The sequence below is a fragment of the Camelina sativa genome, chromosome 16 (genome assembly GCF_030686135.1).
Source record: "Camelina sativa cultivar CO46 ecotype springtype chromosome 16, ASM3068613v1".
Classification (NCBI taxonomy): Eukaryota; Viridiplantae; Streptophyta; class Magnoliopsida; order Brassicales; family Brassicaceae; genus Camelina; species Camelina sativa.
Genome location: NC_141895.1, coordinates 18,579,604 through 18,599,143, shown reverse-complemented (window position 1 = coordinate 18,599,143; position 19,540 = coordinate 18,579,604). Strand labels below are relative to the sequence as shown.

Here is a 19,540-nt window from a genome sequence, read left to right as displayed (position 1 = left end):
GTTTTCCGAAGTGGTCTGAAGTAAGAACTGAGAACTTTTCCGAAGACGAACTGAGAAGTTGTCTGAAGGAAGAGCTGAGAACTTTTCCAAAGACGAAATGAGAAGTTGTCTAAATGAAGAACTGAGAAGTTTTCCGAAGTTTTCCGAAGACAAACTGAAAAGTTGTCTGAAGACATACTGAGAAGTTGTCTTATTTGGACGAATTGTTTTTGCAAGAAATAAAGTTTTCACTCTATTCGGAATTTTACACGAGGCGGGACGTCTCCCGGCTTACATCGAGTAATCTTTATTGGGTAATTTAACCCAAGAGTACATGCGCTTTGGCGGAGGGCAAAGTACGGGACTTCGGCTTATCTCCTTTGTTCCAGTTTGGAAGTCGGACGACAAAATTTAAAACTCTGGGTTCGGCTTACATATTCGTTCAAACCGGAACTTGCGAAACAATTCAAAAAAGAATTCTCTGGGTTCGGCTTATCTCTCGTCAGAGAGTTTAAGGTGCGAAATAAAAACTCTGGGTTCGGCTTATTCCTCGATTAAAAGTTTGAAGGGAGCGAGATACTGGGCTCGGTTTATTCCCCTTTTAAAAGTTTGAGGGGAGCAAGATACTGGGCTCGTCTTATTTCCCTTTTGCGGTTTGACGCGAGTTGAGCATCTGACCAGGATGTCGAAAGATTCTGTATGACTCACAAAGATTCAAACATAACTGAAGCTATTTGATGATGAACTGAAATCGAAGCTGTATGCAGACGAGCTGAAACTGAAGTTATCTGAAGACAAACTGAAACTGAAACTGTCTAAAGACGGATTGAAAATGGAGCTGTCCGAAGAAAAACTAAAACTGGAGCTATCTGAAGATGAACTGAATCTAAGTTGTTTGAGGATGACTTGAAACTGAGGCGTCAGAAGATGACCTAAAAAGTTGTCCGAAGGACGAACTGAGAAGTTGTCCGAAGGATGAACTGAAAAGTCAGTTGTCTGAAGGACGAACTGAGAAGCTGTCCGAAGACGAACTGAACAGTCGTCTGAAGGTGAACTGAGAAATCAGTTGTCTGAAGGACATACTGAGAAGTCAGTTGTCTGAAGGACGAACTGAGAAGCTGTCCGTAGACGAACTGAACAGTTATCTGAAGGAAAAACTGAGAAGTTGTCCGAAGATGAGCTAAACATGTCCGTTTAAAGAAATGTTCATCCCTGAATTGCGAGCGTGGAGCCCGGCTTTTTGCACTAATGAGTTTGGAGTCCCAAACTGAGTTTATACGAGGCATGGCTCGTTTTTTTTTTTTTTTTTTTTTTTTTTGCGAGGCATGGCTCGGCTTGTGTTTTGTTTTTTAACGAGGCGTGGCTCGGTTGCGAGACAAAACTCGGCTTCTTCTCTTTTTTTTTTTTTTGGCGAGATAAGTCTCTGCTTGCTTCACACTGATCATATATGCCATCATGTTGAAGGGATCTCTTATACTAGCGATTCATGTAATAATAGAGCTCAATTCTATCGTGGAATAAATAATCAAGAATACTAGGCATGTGATAAAGAGGATATCAAATCAAATGCGATCAAGTGATAATGATTTTCAAGTTCATGTGTTTTGATGATTCTATATGGCATGAGGATATCTAGCGCAACCTGATTTGAGTAAATTAACATATATGAATGTATAGAAAACTTATCTCGATAAATGTGTCGGACAGAATGTGTCTGCTTCAGAAACACGGTGATACCTTTTGGTAGGAATAGCCGATTGACATGAAATTGGTCTTGTTAGATAGATAATCTTCGGGGCTTCAAACTGATATGTTGATCGGCGTCAGGCGCTTTCTAGAGTGGCAGAAAATTGTTTCCAAAGTCGGCTCTTTGGACAAGTCAGATCTATCATTTAGAGTTTTGACAGATCACACCTGTTGAGGGAAATTTGTGATAAATTTCTTGAAACAGCTCGGCTCCAGGAGAGGTCGGTCTCATAAGAGAGATGAGACTTGGGGCTTCAAACTGATATGCAGATCAACTACATATTCTATATTGATTGCTGGGAATATCGTCATGATGTAAGATGATCTGACAATTGCAGACATGCCGCATCTGCTCAAGCAAATTGGTCGTAAGTTGAGATACAGAGCACCGATTGAGGCGTAGTCGATCTTGTTAGGAAGCTAAGTCTCGGAGCTTCAAGTTTATATGTATCTCGATTCTTGTTTTATTCTAGATCGGCGGCGAACTACTTTTCAAGTCATGATGGAGAACTGATAGCTAGACTTTCGACCAGGATGCGTCAGTTCGGAAGTAGGGTGATTAATTTCGGTAGACACTTCGGACTGAGTTGAGATTGGCTTTTTTGGGAAGATAAACCTCTTAGCTCTAGGTTCCATCTAGATCGGTGGCAAACTGCTCTCCAAGTCGGGATGACGAACTGACAGCTATAGTTTGAACAGGATGTGTCAGTTCGGAAATAGGGCGATGACTTTCGATAGACACTTTGGATTGGGTTGAGGTCGCCTTCTCCGGAAAGTTGACTCTAAGGCCTATCCGTGGATGGGTTGTGCGTAATCTGGGTCATAGCAATTTGTCGGGAAATCGATCCCGAAGGTTGCCTGGTGCGATGAAAACGGATCTGTGTTTTAACAGATTGTGTATGCTGCAGACAAACAGTGATATTTTTCGGCAGACATGTCCAATCAATATGAAACTGGTTTCTATGGAAAGATGATTCTCGGGGCGATATATGAGTAGGCTATTCATAACCCAGTTCGGTGGAGTCGGCTGGTAAATCGTCTCGGAGATCGACTGGTCGGGACCCGTCAGATCTATATTAATTTCGACATATAGAATATGCGGCAGTGAGAGGGCGATATCTCTCTGAAGAAAACTCCGATTAAAACGAAATTGAGTTCTATGGAAAGCTTATTTTCATGACCTGATTCGTTGTACGCATCCGGAAAATTGATCCCGAGGCTGGCTGATTGTAAACAGACGAATCTATATTTGAAGGATAAAGTATGTTGCAGAGAAACTGCAATATCATTCAGACGAGAGCTCGGATTGGAACGAAATCTAGTTCCACGGAAAGCTACTGTTCGGGGCAATCTGTAGATAGGTTACTCGTCTTCTAGTTCGTCGAGAACTGCCGGGAACTCGCCTTGCAAGGAGGCGGTTCGGATGGTTGAACTTGATCTTTTGGTTTGTCTTAGGTTTGGTAGTAGAGAGAGGAAACGTAGAATTTGTGTAAGGATCCCCACAGACGACGCCAACTATTGAATCTAGAATTCACACAATGAATTTGTTTGAGTGGGAAACAAATTTACTTAAGATCTTTCTCTAAAATAATGGATTAAAGCTAGAAAACAAAGAGGGGTTATGATTTCTTGAAGAAGAATATAATGTTTTCTTAAGAACAAAGAAAAACTTAGATTTTTTGTATTCATTGTTGGATCCTTTACAATGAGAGGATCTCTCTCTGTTTATATGAATACATTGATTATAAAATAAGTCTATTTTCCTTAAATCTCTGATCTTCAAATATGGTAAATTTTCTCTTCTGATGATTAAGTCGGGCTTAGGGGGCGGTCTCGGAGGTCGGTCAAGTGACTTCCTCGGACTTCTGCTTATAGACCCGTTTAGCTATCCCAAAAGCGGGTCCCTCGGTTTAGTTAATGTGCAAAGTCTATTTGGTTTACCTTCGGTTTAGATCGGTATGTCGTGGGTGCTAAATCCCACACTAACATGACTGATAGCATATGATTATGTTTGCGAAAACCTTGTTATAATTCATAGTTAATGTTGGTTCAAAAAAACAAGTCATAATTAATGTTGTAAAGTTCAAGCAGGAAATGCCATTATAAGTAACAAATGTAAATCTAGTGTTTCTCAATAGCAACGTCCCAATTATCCGCTACCGTTTTGTGTCATCTTACCCTTCTTCCGAAAAGATGTGTGCATGCCACACAAAGTTTCAGCCATCATTATTTTTTAAACCTTATTCATAATCAGAGGAGCTGGTGCCATGCACAAAGTTTAAGCCATCACTAGTCTTCGTTCTAATCTGACGGTTTACAACTGAATTCTATATCCAAGACTACACTAACATTTTTCAGGAAAAAATAATAAAATCTTATGTCCTAAATGGAATGAAATTTCCAACAATACGTAAATGACTTTCGCGGGACTGATGCCACGTGTTGCACAATTATTATCTCTAGGCTTTCAACAATGTACAACTAACTTTACACGCAAATTTGACCAATTAGTTTCATTGTCAATATTTAGTGCAGCAAGTATTTTTATTTCAGTTTAGAATTTGCAAGGTTGACTTCCATAATCAATACTCTCCGGTTTTATTTATTTGTCATTCTAGAGAATTCTATGCAAATTAAAAAACTATGTAAATTAACAAGTTTAACCTCACAAATAATTTATTATTTTATTTATTGTGTTAGTTTAATAAGGTTATATTTGAAACTTTATTGTAAAAGTTATATTGGTATATAAGAATGACAAATAATCTAAAACAAAAAAAAAAATTTCTAAAATGACAAGTAATAAAAACGAGAGAGAGTATGCATAATTCATAATTGAGTTTAAATAGGTAATGCATTTTGTGTTTATGGTTAACGTTGAAAGACTCTCATGACTTGTAAGTCTTGTATGAATATGATGTGTTACGTTTTAACCTGATAGAATTGTCCCTCGAATCGGATCGGAAGTCCTTAATCACATGGATCTACAGTTTTTATTTCTTTTTTTCATCCATGCATAGAACTTTTTTGTTAGCCTTAAAATATAGCATAAAAATGAAAAAATTAAGCTATATGAGATTCATTTTTTTAATCAAAGTGTCAAGCAACAAGTGTTTGTTAACTGTTACTTTCTTTTGAAAAAAGCGAGTTATTTTTCTTTTGCAAAGAGAAAACATTAGAGGCTAAAAATTCGAATAAAAAATATAGAAGTTGGCAAATATTATTTTGTTATGGTTCTAGTGGTAGTGGGAATTATTGTGGCCACTTATGTATAATTGTTTATACCGTAAGGGTTCTTTATAGGAGTAGGTATCATGTCTATAAATTGCAAACTAAAAACGTCGGGAAAATGAAATTTTCATCTTTATTTTACAAACGTTAAAATGTACTCCGTGGTTTTAATGCCCGCATCATTTTAATTCATTCCTGTAAGGCTGTAAATAAACCCAAATTTAGTTTTAACTTGTAGTGCTGACTTTGATGGAGTATTGTTTCTTGCTTTTTATTACAATCTCACTTTTTATATATACAAAATGTAATTATTGCAAGAAACAATACTCCATGAAAGTTAGCACTACAAGTTAAAACTAAATTTGGATGTTTTCCTCTACATGTTAAGAAGCTTTATTTCCTCTCGTTTGCTTGGAGGAGTATTTACTCTACTAAAGGTTTGGTGGAACACAGTGCAAGGTGGGAGATAAGTTTGGGCTGTCATGTTTTGGTATGGCGGGATCCCTAGATACCGGATAATCAGCCAAGACCGGCTAATGGCCGAGGACGATTGTTAAACCCCAATTTAATGGTTAATCATTTGTTTAATCCTATTACTAAGGAGTTTATGGATCCGGTGGATATCCAGATTATTCAAACTATAGAGATCAGTAAATTCTATAAACCAGATAAGTTGATTTGGCACTTAAATCAGGAAAATATTTGGTCAAGTCGGGTTATCGGCTCGCACGTGAATTAATTACAGAGGTTGAATATAGGCCATCGTGCACGGCCCTTAGGGCACAGGCTTGGAAACTTGAGGTCTCCCCCGAAGGTTCAACATTTCTTCTGGCAGATTGCCTTTGGTTCCTTTCCAGTGATGGAACGACTTGCTCATCAGGGTGTTCGGTGTGATACCATATGTAAACGATGTGATTCGGAGGTGGAGACTATCAATCACGCACTATTTGAGAGTTCCCATTCCCGTCGGATTTGAGACTTATCTTCCGTTGACTTAAGTTCTAGGGACTTTCCCTCTGGGTCCATATACACGAACCTAGATTTTCTTTTTTGGCGGGTGCCATCCCAGGCGGACGCTCCGGATATACGTCTTCGGTTACCATGGATTGTCTAGTCAATTTGGAAGGATAGAAATAAAAAAAAATTTCAGGGATGTGAGGGAGAACCAATCGAGGTTATTAATCAGGCGGACAATGATAAATTGTTATGGGAAGAGGCTAAGTCTTTCTATTCGGCTTCCCTAGACCCCTTGCCTGCGGAGTCTCGGGATCCTTATCCCCGGTGTCAGGTTGATGAATCTTGGAAGGCTTCAGATCCTCTTGTAGGTTTGGGCTGGTGGTTTTGTAATAGTGAGGATACCACACTACTACTGGGAGCACGGAGTCAACGTCGCAGTCCTTCCCCTCTACATTTGGAGTTTCAGGCTTTGATTTGGGCGATGGATTCCTTACTAACGGCAGGTGTTGACTGCCAGAGCTTTGAGACAGATTGCGCAGAATTAGTGGCGATGGTGCAGTCTCCTGATGAATGGCCCGCTTTCTCCAACCTTTTGGACGATTTCAACTTACTCCGACCATCCTTCCCATCCTTTCAGCTGTCGAGGATTCGATGGACGTCAAACGTACGGGCAGATTGTCTGGCTCGATCTTCGAGATCCTTATCTTCTGAGACTTCTTTTGTAAACTCTTATCCTCCGGTTTGGGCAACCAATCTTGGAGTTATTTTCTAGATTAATGTTTGGTTGACAAAAAAAAAACTTGGATGTTTTAAGAATTTTATGTGAACAATTAACAGAAATCAATAGCTCATGTAGTATAGATTATTTTTCTCAAAAAAAAAAGATAGTATAGATTATCGTAGAGATAAACATCACAATATTTATGAGTATATAACAAATTTACACGTAAAAGCGATAAACACAATTAAACTTTGCGAAAATACAATTAAAACAGTCCATCAAATTTTTATATGGTTATGTACAATATAATCCAAGACACGAACTGTAAAAATATATATTGTATAGAAAATATACATGAAATAGTATATTTAAAGAGACCAATAAAGATCTTGAGGATGAAGCTCGTAAAGATTTATTAGTCTACTTTTCTCCCATCAAATTTCTGAAGCAAATTAATATTTTATGTAACAAGATTTGTGATTTTAGTTAAAATATTTAATGCTAGTGAAAGATTAAAAAAATTTACTAACGGATTTTGCTTGGATCATTCAAAAAATGCCTCAAAACGTTATAAGCCACAAGGATCTCCTCTTTATTAGATAACTCATCTGTAAAATAATACAGTATATTATACTTGTATATCTACAATATATTGTCGTTAGTTAGATATACTTGTACATAATATAAATACAGCTTGTACATTCACTTTACTAATTAATTAATGAGAAATACAATTTATTTAGCTCTATGCTTAATCTTGTTATGGTATTAAAGCGATAACAAAATTTCAAGGCTTACGCCATTGTTTCTCATTCATCTTCTTCGATTGACCTGAAATTTAGCTTGCATCTTCAATCATGAGCTGTTCAATTTCACAGTCTCTCATCGATTCCATCTCTCGTTTTTGTTTCACTGTGATTGGGTTTCTTTTGTTCGCTTCCTTTGTTTTCTTCTTCCTGCTTTTGTTTTTGATTTCTTTGACCTAGAACTGTTGCTATCTCTTTCAATCAATCAATCGGCACAAATCCTCTTCGTCGCTCTCAATCTCATTCTTAGAGATGGGATCGATTCCTCGAGTTCCAACAGCGAATCAAGATAATGTTCATCAAGCTCCAGATCAATACGAGAATCCATATTTCTTGCACGCGGCGGATCACGCTGGACTCGTGCTTGTTTCCAATCGTCTTACAGATGGATCTGAATTTCATTCTTGGTGTCGCTATATTCGCATGGCGCTCAACGTTTGTAACAAGCTCAGATTCATAGATTCCTAAACCTGCTGATACTCATCGTGATGCTGAATCTTGGTCTAGGTGTAATGACATGGTTGCTACCTGGATGATGAATTCAGTTTCTAAAAAGATTAGTCAGAGTTTATTGTTCATGTCTACTGATGAGGCTATATGAAAAGAGTTGTTGTCTTGCTTTAAACAAGAAGAGGCACCAAGAGTCTATGCGATTGAGCAACGATTGAGTACAATTCAGCAAGGTTCTCTTGATGTTACTTCATATTATACGGAACTGGTCACATTGTGGGAAGAACACAAAAATTATATCGAGTTACCGGTTTGTACCTGCGGTAGATATGAGTGTAACAAAGCAGACTTATGGGAGAAACTTCAACAACGTAGCAAGGTTACCAAGTTTTTGATGGGACTGAATGAGAGCTAGGAAGCTACTCGGAGGAATATTTTGTTGCCTCAACCTTTACCCAATATTGTTGATGCTTTTAATACGGTGACACATGATGAGAGACAGAGGACTATTACTCCTACTACTAAACTTGAGAATGTGGTGTTTCAAAGTACTGGTCCTTCTGAAGTGGCTCCTTTTGGTTATTACAATGTTTCTAATGAAGTTACGGAGAATATGAGTATTGGATATTACAATGATACTCCGGATAATACGACATATGCAGCGATGAACCTAGTCAGCATCCGTATTGTACTCATTGCAACCGTTCTGGTCATACAATACACAAGTGTTATAAGCTGAACGGCTATCCACCGGGTCATAAGTTTGGACCGAGAGCCTCTGTTCAACATTACTCTCTCCCTCGTAGCCAAGCCACTTTAGGACAACGTCCATCTTTTCCTTAACAGTCTCAATTCCAACAATCTCAGTATGCAATACTTGGTCTGATGGCTAATGCGGCAGTGACAAGTCCTGCTCTTTTCTACAATACACAACCGACATCTCTCTATATGCCATCACCAGCTATGAATGCTACTAATATCGATTTTTCATATTTTAGTAACGATTAGATACACTCTTTGATCCATCAACTCAACACTCATGTCAAGCTACCTGAGCAGTCATCTCCTCATCTAACTGCTACGATAACTGAGAGTGGAGCTATGACACCTACTTCCACCTCTGGTTTGTTTCATTTGAATTTCCTCTTCTAATATCAAATATGAAAATCATTCATTCACTTTTCAACATCATTCTCTCAATTCTTTATATTCTACTCTTTCTAATGGTGCTTGGATAATTGACATTGGAGCCACTAGTCATGTATGTTCTGACTTGGCTTTGTTTAGTGAATTCTTTCCTGTTTCAGGTGTTGCAGTCTCACTTCCTAATGGCACTAGAGTGCCAATTACTCATATTGGAACCATACATCTTTCAAATCATCTTATCTTGCATGATGTGTTGCATGTCTCAACTTTTAAATTCAATTTGTTGAGTGTTAGTTCTTTACTTCATCGTAGTAACTGTTCTGCCCATTTTTACTCAGACAATTGTTTTCTTCAGGACCTTTCTCAGGACTTGACGATTGGTAGAGGCATCTTAATTTACAGTCTTTATATCTTGGAGACTGACGTTCTTACTGCAAATTTTCGTGGATCCTTGCTCGTGGTTGGTGACCTTTGGCATCAACGCCTAAGACATCCATCTCCTGCCAAGTTACATCATATGTCAGATACTTTACCTATGTCTAAGTCGAGTTCTTTACACAGTCAAGTTTGTCACAACGTTGCACGTATCATAATAGGCTTGCTTCTCTTCCAAACACTTTTACTATTGAAGTTAATTTATTATAGTTTTAATAATAATTTGTTTTTTTCTAAAATTTAAACAAAAAAATGAAAAAAAAAACTAATATCTAAAAATTTCTCAAGTTTACAAATGATGTAACATTCGTTTTCCCTGCAAATTCGTCAAGAATTCCTCAAAAGTTCCACAAAACATTTTTTTTTGGGCAAAACATGACATATGTTACTATTTAAACCCATATTGGTTTAATCTTTGAACCAAAACAAATTCATTCTAATTCATTTTCTACAAACAAACACAGCCGCATCTACAATTGTCTTGCATGACATGGTTTTTGCTACTTCAAAGTTCAAATTGTATAATTTGTTTACTCATATATCTATAATCAAGAGAAATTCCTTTAAATACCACTAAAAAGGTTTTTTTTTTTTCAAAAATACCACCTTTTAGTTTTTTTTTTCCAAAAATACCACAAAAGTTTTTTCTTACAAAATTACCACAAACACAAAAAAATTGTTTCTTAAAGATGTAGATTTTTTTTTTAGGTTTGGGTTGATACATTTAGTTTTAGGGTATAGTTTTTAGGGGTATAGTTTAGTATTTAGAATTTAGAAATTAGTTTTTAGTATTTTTTTTTTTTTGGTGAATCAGAGAGACCTAGGCCTCCCATACTTTATTAGAAATAAAAGAGTTACAACCCAACATGCCGGGGAGATGAAACTCCATGCACATCATCGTTCAAAACAGAAAGAAAAGAACTAGGACAAGAATCAAGAAGTTCCAAACCAAGAGGTCTCGAGAATGCATAGGTTGCCAATCCATCCGCAAGATGATTCGCCTCTCTATACACATCGGAGATTCGGACTAACCAGTCCTTTGAAATGAAGCCATAGCACAACCGTACTAGGGGTGACAAAGGATGCGTATCAGCAATGCCTTTGTCAAAGAAACCAACAACAACCGCTGAGTCCACTTCGATTTCCAACCGAGGAACTCTCCGTGCCCAAGCAAAGTAAAGTACGTAATAAACCCCCCATAATTCAGCCAATGTCGTCGAGCAGTGACCAATATTAATGGAGAACCCAAATATCCATTTCCCATCCTTATCTCGAAGCACCCCGCCCGCTGTAGCAGGTCCCGGGTTTCCATGGGAAGCACCATCAGTATTAAATTTAACAAACCCCTCCTGTGGAGGCTTCCACGCAATATGTTGCACCACCTGCGACCCAGTTCCATGCCCAATGAGAGTGTGTGCTAAACAGACCTCTTTCGCCTTTTCTTTGATAAACTGCACCCTATCTCGACATTTACGAGACCAATCAAAAATATTAATACACCGACATTTAAGTCTCTTTCAGAATTAGTTTTTAGTATTAGAACTTTAGTTCAATTATGTGGTATTTTTGGAAAAAATACAATTTAGTGGTATTTTTGGAAAAAACTAAATTGTGTTAGTTTTGGAATAAAAACTTATTTTAGTGGTATTTATAACAATTGCCCTATAATCAATGTAACACATACTCTAAATTTTTCAATATTTGAGTGACCATACCACAAATAACTTATATGAAAACCACTTATAAAATCCACCCTTATTATGATAAAACTACCCAAAGTCACTGAAAAAAAAACAGTAAATAAGAGATGTGAAATAAGTAATTTCGTTTAGGGAAAATTTTGAAAAATCAACGAGTTATTTATTATTATTTAAAAAAAAAATTCTTTTGTTTTCTTATGAAAAATGACGTCATCCGAATATAAAAAAAAGAAATAAGAAACAGATTTTTTTTTTGTTTTGTTGGGAACTTCTTCTTCTCTCCTTTGGTGAAACCCTTTTGTTTCGTATCGTTTAGCTTTTCTCGATCTTCTTCCCCAAATCTCATCTTATTATTTGTTGAGCTTCTTCTTCTTCTTCTTCTTCTTGTAGATCCTCGTTTCTCTTCCGAGGTTTCAATTCCTCGATTCAATTCACCTGAATAATACGCGTTGTGGATCTGCTAACCCCCCGTTTGAATTCGGAGAACATTTGTGTGGTCAGCGGCGGAGGTTAAGAGAGAGAGACAGAAGATGAGCGCTAAGAAAGTTGAAGGTTCGTCAGCTCCGACGAATCGACGAGATCCGTACGAGGTTCTCTCTGTTTCAAAAGACGCTAACGATCAAGAAATCAAATCCGCTTACAGGAAATTAGCTCTCAAGTATGCTTCTTCCCCAATCTCCGCTCAGTTTCTGATTCGCTTCATTAAGATTTATCTTATCTCGCTTCAATTTCAACCTTCTTGTATGCACAATTTTTATTTCTTCAAGGTTTCTTCTCGTTTTTGTTAAAATCTGAGATTGCTCCTAATTTGTGAATGGATTGATAGGTATCATCCGGATAAGAACGCGAATAATCCCGATGCGTCGGAACTTTTTAAGGAAGTTGCATTTTCGTATAGCATTTTGTCTGACCCAGAGAAGAGAAGGCACTATGATAATGCAGGGTTTGAGGTATATATATATATAACTTCTTCTTCGGTCTTTGTTAATGTTGTCTACACTATCACATTTTTTCTCGCAGCTTCAAAATAAGAGTTGTTGTTTTATTGATATTATATATAGGCACTTGATGCTGATGGAATGGATATGGAAATTGATTTGTCTAACCTTGGGACTGTAAATACCATGTTTGCAGCTTTGTTCAGGTTCGAGTTTGTTTACCTTTCATTAAGGAAGCAATCTTCAGATCCTCTTGTGTTAACCTTTTTTGTCATTCTCATAATTGTTAACTTCAGCAAACTAGGTGTGCCTATTAAAACTACTGTGTCTGCTAATGTGCTTGAAGAAGCTATGAATGGAACTGTTACTGTTAGGCCCCTTCCTATTGGAACATCAGTTAGTGGGAAGGTGTGAACTCAACTCAGATTACACGAATATCTTATTACCTGAATTCATTATGTATTTGAAATTGAAAGTTATCTAATTTCTTGTATCAGGTTGAGAAGCAATGCGCTCATTTTTTTGGAGTTACGATAAGTGAGCAACAAGCTGAATCAGGGGTCGTTGTTAGAGTAACTTCAACAGCACAGAGTAAATTTAAGGTATGATTGAAATGCCATTACTGACCATCTTGATAATGTTCAGTGTATTCAATGCATGCTCCGTGTCCCTGGTGGCTAACTTGTAACTTGTGTCACCTAATTAGCACTATGACTAACTTCTAAATTTGTCCATCTTCAGTTACTTTATTTTGAGCAAGATTCAAGTGGCGGCTATGGATTGGCCTTACAGGTATAAATCATATATTGGTCTTAGTTTTACACCATTATTGAACTGTCTTTGGACAAGAAATTTTTCGCTAGTTCTTAAAACAGCTTTTCCATTTTTCTCATGGTGATTCCGCGACAGCATTAAGCGTCTATTTTGTTATTTCAGGAAGAGAGTGAGAAAACTGGCAAGGTGACATCAGCTGGCATGTATTTCTTACATTTTCAAGTGTACAGAATGGATTCGACTGTCAATGCGGTATGCAAATTCTGAGCTCTTTTCCTTAAATTTGTAGCTGACATCTTATAATATGGAGAGGTATTAAAGCAATCCACATTGGGGTTATTGTGCAGCTAGCTGCAGCCAAGGACCCTGAATCTGCTTTCTTCAAGCGATTGGAAGGTCTTCAACCTTGTGAGGTTTCAGAACTGAAAGCTGGCACACATATATTTGCAGTTTATGGTATGAGTTTTTACTTTATTTACGATAGCTGGAGAAATTTTGAGATTGTAGTTTAACTGGTCTCTAGTTGCTTTTCAGGTGATAACTTCTTTAAGACTGCATCCTACACGATTGAGGCACTTTGTGCAAAGACCTATGAGGACACAACAGAGAAGTTGAAGGAGATTGAAGCTCAAATCTTAAGAAAGAGAAATGAGTTGCGGCAGTTTGAAACAGAGTACCGAAAAGTAAATTTCTACTATTTGAGAGCTCAGTCAGTATTTTAGGGAGACATGTAACCTGATAATTTCCTATATTCTTTTGCAAGGCGTTGGCGCGGTTCCAAGAAGTTACCAACAGATACACACAGGAGAAGCAAACTGTACGTTTGATGAATCTTTTTTCTACTTTAATTAGCACTCGATGTTTCTGAAAAGAGATTGTGTTTGTAAACTTTGTGCACATGGTCCCAGAGGAGCCATATCAGATATTTTACTTTTTTTTTGTCATTCTAAAAGTGTTTGGTTTATGGTGAAGGTCGATGAACTGCTAAAGCAACGGGATACAATCCATTCGACCTTCTCTGTTGTGAAGACACCAAGCGGCAACAACTTGAGCAATGGAAGTAGCAGCAAAGCTCACGGAGAGGAATCAAAAGGCGATGGGGATAGTGCAGGAGAAGAAGGGGGAACAGAGAGTAAAGACAAATCAAAGAGGAAATGGTTCAACTTGAACCTAAAAGGATCTGATAAGAAGCTTGGTTGACCAGAAAGGCTGATTTGTTGTGGGTCATTTGGTATTTTGTTCATTCGTTAGACAGAACAGAAGTGATTTGGTGACTGTTCATCACCGAGTTGCTCTTTGTAGGCATATATATATTCATGGGAATGGTTTTATCAGATATTGGGAGAAAGATGCAAAAGCTCTTTAATGGGGAGTGTTTCGATTTTGTATGCATATTATGCTTTCATCAATTCATTGTTTGTTATATTTTATATTAAACAGAATTGTCATTGTGATGATATATATGTCAAGATTCAAAATGAAATTCAGAATTTCACATGTATTTTATTTCAGTGTTATTAAAACAATTAAACCAATAACTAATCTAATTAATTATGGGCAATTTAAAGAAAAAAATATTGAGTTTTGTTCCAAAAAAATACCATTACTAGTTTTTTTTTCCACAAAGAGACCATGAAAATTAAAACTAAACTTTATCTTTCAAATTATAAATTCTAAAGGATAAATCCTAAATCTTAAAAAACTAATCTGTAAGGGGGTATTATATTCAACTACTGACTTTAAAAGAATTAAAATGAAAAGTAATATTAAGATTTTAATGTACTTCACAAATTATTTCCAAATGACACCATAAAGGATGGGAATTGTTTCTTTACATCCTTTTTTTTTGTTTTTGTTTTCTATTAAATTCTAATCAAATCACATTACCATTAAAAAATCTTAATATTGAGTAAATTAGCTTTAAATAGAATTCTAAAATCAATAAAATGAATAACAGTAGATTATTTTAAATTCTTTTAAATTGATTAACACAAGATTTATACAGAATTTTAAATTATTTCAAATTCAATCAAATCCTACTTTCAATAATCTTTCAAATCCAAACTTTTAAATTATAAACCTTCCTTGAGAATTTTTTCTTTTGTTTTCTATTAAATTCTAATCAAATCACATTACCATTAAAAAAATCTTAATATTGAATAAATTAGCTTTTAATAGAATTCTAAAATCAATAAAATGAATAACAGTAGATTATTTTAAATTCTTTTAAATTGAATAACACCAGATTTATGCAGAATTTTAAATTCTTTCAAATTCAATTAAAATCCTACTTTCAATAATTTTTCTAATTCAAACTTTTAAATTATAAACATTCCTTATTAATCATTTTTTTCCTTACTAGTGCAAAACGTAAAACCTTATATTTAGTTTCGTCTTCGTAGACAATCTTTTTTCTTCTGCTTCTCTTCTCTCGTCAACCTCGTTGCTGGCTTCATTTGTTCATCGTGCAATTCCTCTATACTATCCTATAGTTCCCCTGGTGCTTCCTTCGAGTTTGAGACAATTTTTCGTAGGAGAAGAAAAAGTGAGACGATGAGTGCTAAAAAGGTGGAAGGTTCGTCAGCTCTACGAGACCCGTACGAGGTGCTTTCTATATCAAAGGACGCAAACGATCAGGAAATCAATTCCGCGTACACAAACTTGTCTCACAAGTAAGCTTTCAAACTTGTTCTTTGTTCTGTTCATATGTTTTGTCCTAGTTAATGCCTTTGTTTCTTGGATGATTATGCTTTAACATGAAACCTCTTCTTATATTGGATTTAAAACAATGGACAGGTATCATCCGGACAAGAATGCTAACAACAATCTTGAAGCTTCTAATCTTTTCAATGAAGTTGAACTTTCCTATCGCATTTTGTCTGACCCTGAAAAAAGAAGACAATATGATAGTGGAGGATTTCAGGTGGTGATTCTTGTTTTGTATGCTTAGTGTCTCACTTGTCAAAGTACTTTATCTATTTTTTTTTTTTAAACGCATTCTTGTTGCTATAATAAGATTTGTTGTTTTATTGATATTATAGGCACTTGATGCTAATGAAATGGACATGGAAATTGACTTGTAAATACAATGTTTGTGGCATTGTTCAGGTTAAGTTAGTTTACCTCTTTTTTTTTTTTCCCCCCACAGCTCTCTCAAGAAAGCACTCTGTTTCAAATCCTCTGTATTTAACCTTTTATCGTCCTTATAACTGTCAACATTCAGAAACCTAGGTGTGCCTTTCAAGACTAGTGTATCTGCCAATGTTCTTGAAGAGGCTATGAACGGAACTGTTACAGTTAGGCCCCTTCCTATTGGTACATCAGTTAGTGGGAAGGTGAGGGATCATGACTACACCACTTTCTTATTTCTTTGTGTACGTACATTAGAACCGAAGTTAATCTAATATCTCTTATCAGGTAGAAAAGCAATGCGCTCATTCTTTTAGAGTTACAATAATTAAACAACAAGCTGTTATGAACCAACTATTTGTTTGAGAATTAAGAAACGATTGAAAGCTTAGCTCCCTCTTAACCATAATTCTCTCTTAGAGATTAAGGTTAATTCTTGGGGCTTGATATTCTCATTAGGATAAGGAGTCCTTTTATAGACCCTAGTACAACCGACCTAAACCTTAATAAGTAAATATTCCAAAGCCTTAATCTAATTATGAAAAGGAAACCTAATAATCTAATAATAAGTTAAGGCTTCATGGTCTACATGATACCACGATCCGTATCATTACTCCCCTCCTCGATTAGGAGCTTGTCCTCAAGCTCCGGTTTGTCTCCATCAACTTCTTCGTCTCTTCCCTCCACGTCAACTTGTCTTTCAAGTCTCATGTCTTTTGCTTGTTGAATCCTCAACGCCATAGCTTCAGGTAGAGACTCCTCCTCCTCAATCTCCATCGCAAGAGGTGATTTGTTGATGATCCCCTCTGCCATGTGAGTCGGTGATTTTAGCTCCAACACAGCTCGTATCTCCGGCTCGACCGAAGCTTCCGCTCCTAACGTTGCTGTCACGGTTGTCTTCACGGTCGGTGGTTTCGAAGTCATTCTCTCCACCTCCTCTCTCCTCATGTGGTTTGGTTCCTCTATCTTTGAAACCGGAATCACAACCAACACCGGATCTGGTTTTGAAGTCACCGTCTCCATCACCGCTGCTTGGAACTCCTTCAACATCTCCATAATATTTTCATAGTGCTTATCGAATATCTTATCAAAACTTCCCATCGGATCGAACGGCTCAGCTCCCTTCATAGGATCGTTCGGCTCTGATACCAAATTGTTATGAACCAACTTTTTGCTTGAGAATTAAGAAATGATTGAAAGCTTAGCTCCCTCTTAAACCTAATTCTCTCTTAGATATTAAGGTTAATTCTTGGGGCTTAATATTCTCATTAGCATAAGAAGTCCTTTTATAGACCCTAGTACAACCGACCTAAACCTTAATAAGTAAATATTCCAAAGACTTAATCTAATTATGAAAAGGAAACCTAATAATCTAATAATAAGTTAAGGCTTCATGGTCTACGTGATACCACGATCCGTATCACAAGCTGAATCAGGGGTAGTTGTTAGAGTAACATCAACAGCAAAAAGTCAATTGAAGGTATGCTCGGAACTTGGAAGCTGTTTTCACCTAATTAATGCCGTGATTAACTTCGAAAACTTTATATTCTCAGTTGCTTTATTTTGATCAAGATTCAAGTGGCGGCTATAGATTGGCCTTACAGGTACAAAGAATGTTTCTCTTAGTAATAAAAGAGTATTGTTCGTAGTATTATCCTAATACCTGAGAAAGCATGATGCTTCTATTTGTTCTTGCAGGAAGAGAGTGAGGAAACATGCAATGTAACATCAGCTGGCATGTATTTCTTGCATTTTCAAGTATACCGCAAGGAATCGACAGTCAATGCGGTATGCAAGTGCTGAATGTTTTTTTTCCCTTCCATAATTAGCTGACATCTTAGAATGTGCATCGGTATTAAGGAAAATCACATTGCGGTTATTGTTCAGTTAGCTGCAGCCAAGGACCCTGAATCTGCTTTCTTCAAGCGGTTGGAAGGTCTTCAACCTTGTGAGGTTTCGGAACTGAAAGCTGGCACACATATATTTGCAGTTTATGGTAATGAGTTAGTTATTGTATATCTTCTCTTTCTGAGACCTTAGTTTAACTGGTCACTAGTTACTTTTCAGGTAATAACTACTTTAGGACTTCTTCCTACACAATTGAAGCACTATGTGCCAACAGTTATGAGGATACAACAGAGAAGATGAAGGAGATTGAAGCTCAGATTATAAGAAAGAGAAACGAGTTGCGGCAGTTTGAGGCAGAGTACCACAAAGTAAATTTTTACTATTGACCTCAGTTAGTAGTATTTACTAGGAAGACATGTAACCTGATAAATTTTTATACTCATTTGCAGGCTATAGCGTGTTTTGAAGAAGTTACCAACAGATATACGCAGGAGAAGCAAATTGTGCGTTGATAATGAATCTCTCATATCTTTTTATAACAGTTTTATTCTTTTACTGAATGAGCTTTGTGCTACCAATGAGAAAGCACATCACATAGACCACATCTCCAAGTTTTTGATGGATGATGGTGCAGGTGGATGAACTGCTAAAGCAAAGGGATACAATCCATTCGTCCTTCTCTGTCGTGAAGACACAAAGTAAAACAACTTGAGCAATGGAAGTAGCGGCAACGATCAGGGAGAGAAAGGCGGACAAGAGAGTAAAGACAGGTCCACAAGAAAATGGTTCAACTGGAGCTTCAATGGATCTGATCATAAGAAGCTTATTTGATCTCCGAAGGTGGGCCGGGTTTGTTCTTACGCCGATACCTCAAATCTCAACTGGCTCATGGGTTTTGTTCATTCGTTTATGTTGTGGTTCTCTAAGGTAAAAAATATGTTAACACCGGAATGATCTTAAGAGAGAAAGATCGATAAGCTCTTTTCTTGCAAAAACATTGTTGTGGTCACAGGAAAGTGTTTCATTTGGGTGTTTAAGCTCAGCTTCACTCTTTATTAGGGCTATTGTTTATAATATATGCAACATTTGATTCATTGCAACTTTTCGCAAGTAGCCTATTCACTTTGGGCCATATGTTGGTTACTGAATAGAAAAGTAGGTTTAAATTCTTGTAGCATCGGGCCCTCAACTAGAACATTTGGACAAGTTAAGAATAAATTTCCAAAACAAAAACTACAATTAAAGACATAGGATTGATCGTGAAATATTCATTTCATTTGATACAATAAAAAGATTGAGAAATTATGTATGATTAATTTATTATATGTCTAATAGAGAGGAAAAAGTCGAAGCTAAATCTATATATAATAACAATCCGAATAAATGCAACTAACAGTTGTGTTTTTTTAATGGTACTTTTTGGATATTTTCTGAAAAGTCGTGATGGTTCGTTAAAACGGTTATTTATGAAAAGTTACAACGGTTCAATGTATAGTTGTGTTTATTGGATCATTCGTATATTTTGAAATCTATATATATTTTTTTCTGTTGATTATCAATCCATTATTTGAATATAGTTTACTCCATCTATTTTATAATAAGTGATATTCTGACAATTTTCATACAAATTAATAAATATATTCAAAAAGAATTCTTATACCTTTAAAATTTAAATTGTTT

The 19,540-nt window shown here is 36.5% G+C and overlaps 1 protein-coding gene and 1 pseudogene across 2 annotated transcripts; both read left to right on the top strand.

Moving 5' to 3' along the window:
• The first annotated feature begins 11,242 nt into the window (after positions 1-11,242).
• Positions 11,243-14,320, top strand: LOC104750656 (chaperone protein dnaJ 15). Its single transcript, XM_010472484.3, has 11 exons — positions 11,243-11,829; positions 11,998-12,121; positions 12,233-12,315; positions 12,406-12,517; positions 12,607-12,711; positions 12,851-12,901; positions 13,046-13,135; positions 13,231-13,339; positions 13,418-13,566; positions 13,647-13,700; positions 13,856-14,320. Exons 1-11 carry the CDS (start codon positions 11,702-11,704, stop codon positions 14,081-14,083), a joined length of 1,233 nt encoding a protein of 410 aa, XP_010470786.1. The 5' UTR covers positions 11,243-11,701; the 3' UTR covers positions 14,084-14,320.
• A 969-nt stretch (positions 14,321-15,289) lies between these two features.
• On the top strand, positions 15,290-18,813 carry LOC104750655 (chaperone protein dnaJ 15-like; annotated as a pseudogene). The gene is made up of 12 exons (XR_015583814.1): positions 15,290-15,555; positions 15,680-15,806; positions 15,925-15,991; positions 16,107-16,218; positions 16,301-16,347; positions 17,435-17,492; positions 17,566-17,616; positions 17,711-17,800; positions 17,900-18,008; positions 18,080-18,228; positions 18,310-18,363; positions 18,495-18,813. The product of XR_015583814.1 is annotated as a chaperone protein dnaJ 15-like (transcript).
• The last annotated feature ends 727 nt before the right edge of the window (positions 18,814-19,540 follow it).

Bases quoted from the DNA above. Each gene is read 5' to 3' on its own strand.
- LOC104750656 (XM_010472484.3), top strand. From the start codon at position 11,702: ATGAGCGCTAAGAAAGTTGAAGGTTCGTCAGCTCCGACGAATCGACGA. The intron at 12,122-12,232 runs GTATATATATAT...TATTATATATAG, and splicing joins ATGATAATGCAGGGTTTGAG to GCACTTGATGCTGATGGAAT. The intron at 12,712-12,850 runs GTATGATTGAAA...GTCCATCTTCAG, and splicing joins CAGCACAGAGTAAATTTAAG to TTACTTTATTTTGAGCAAGA.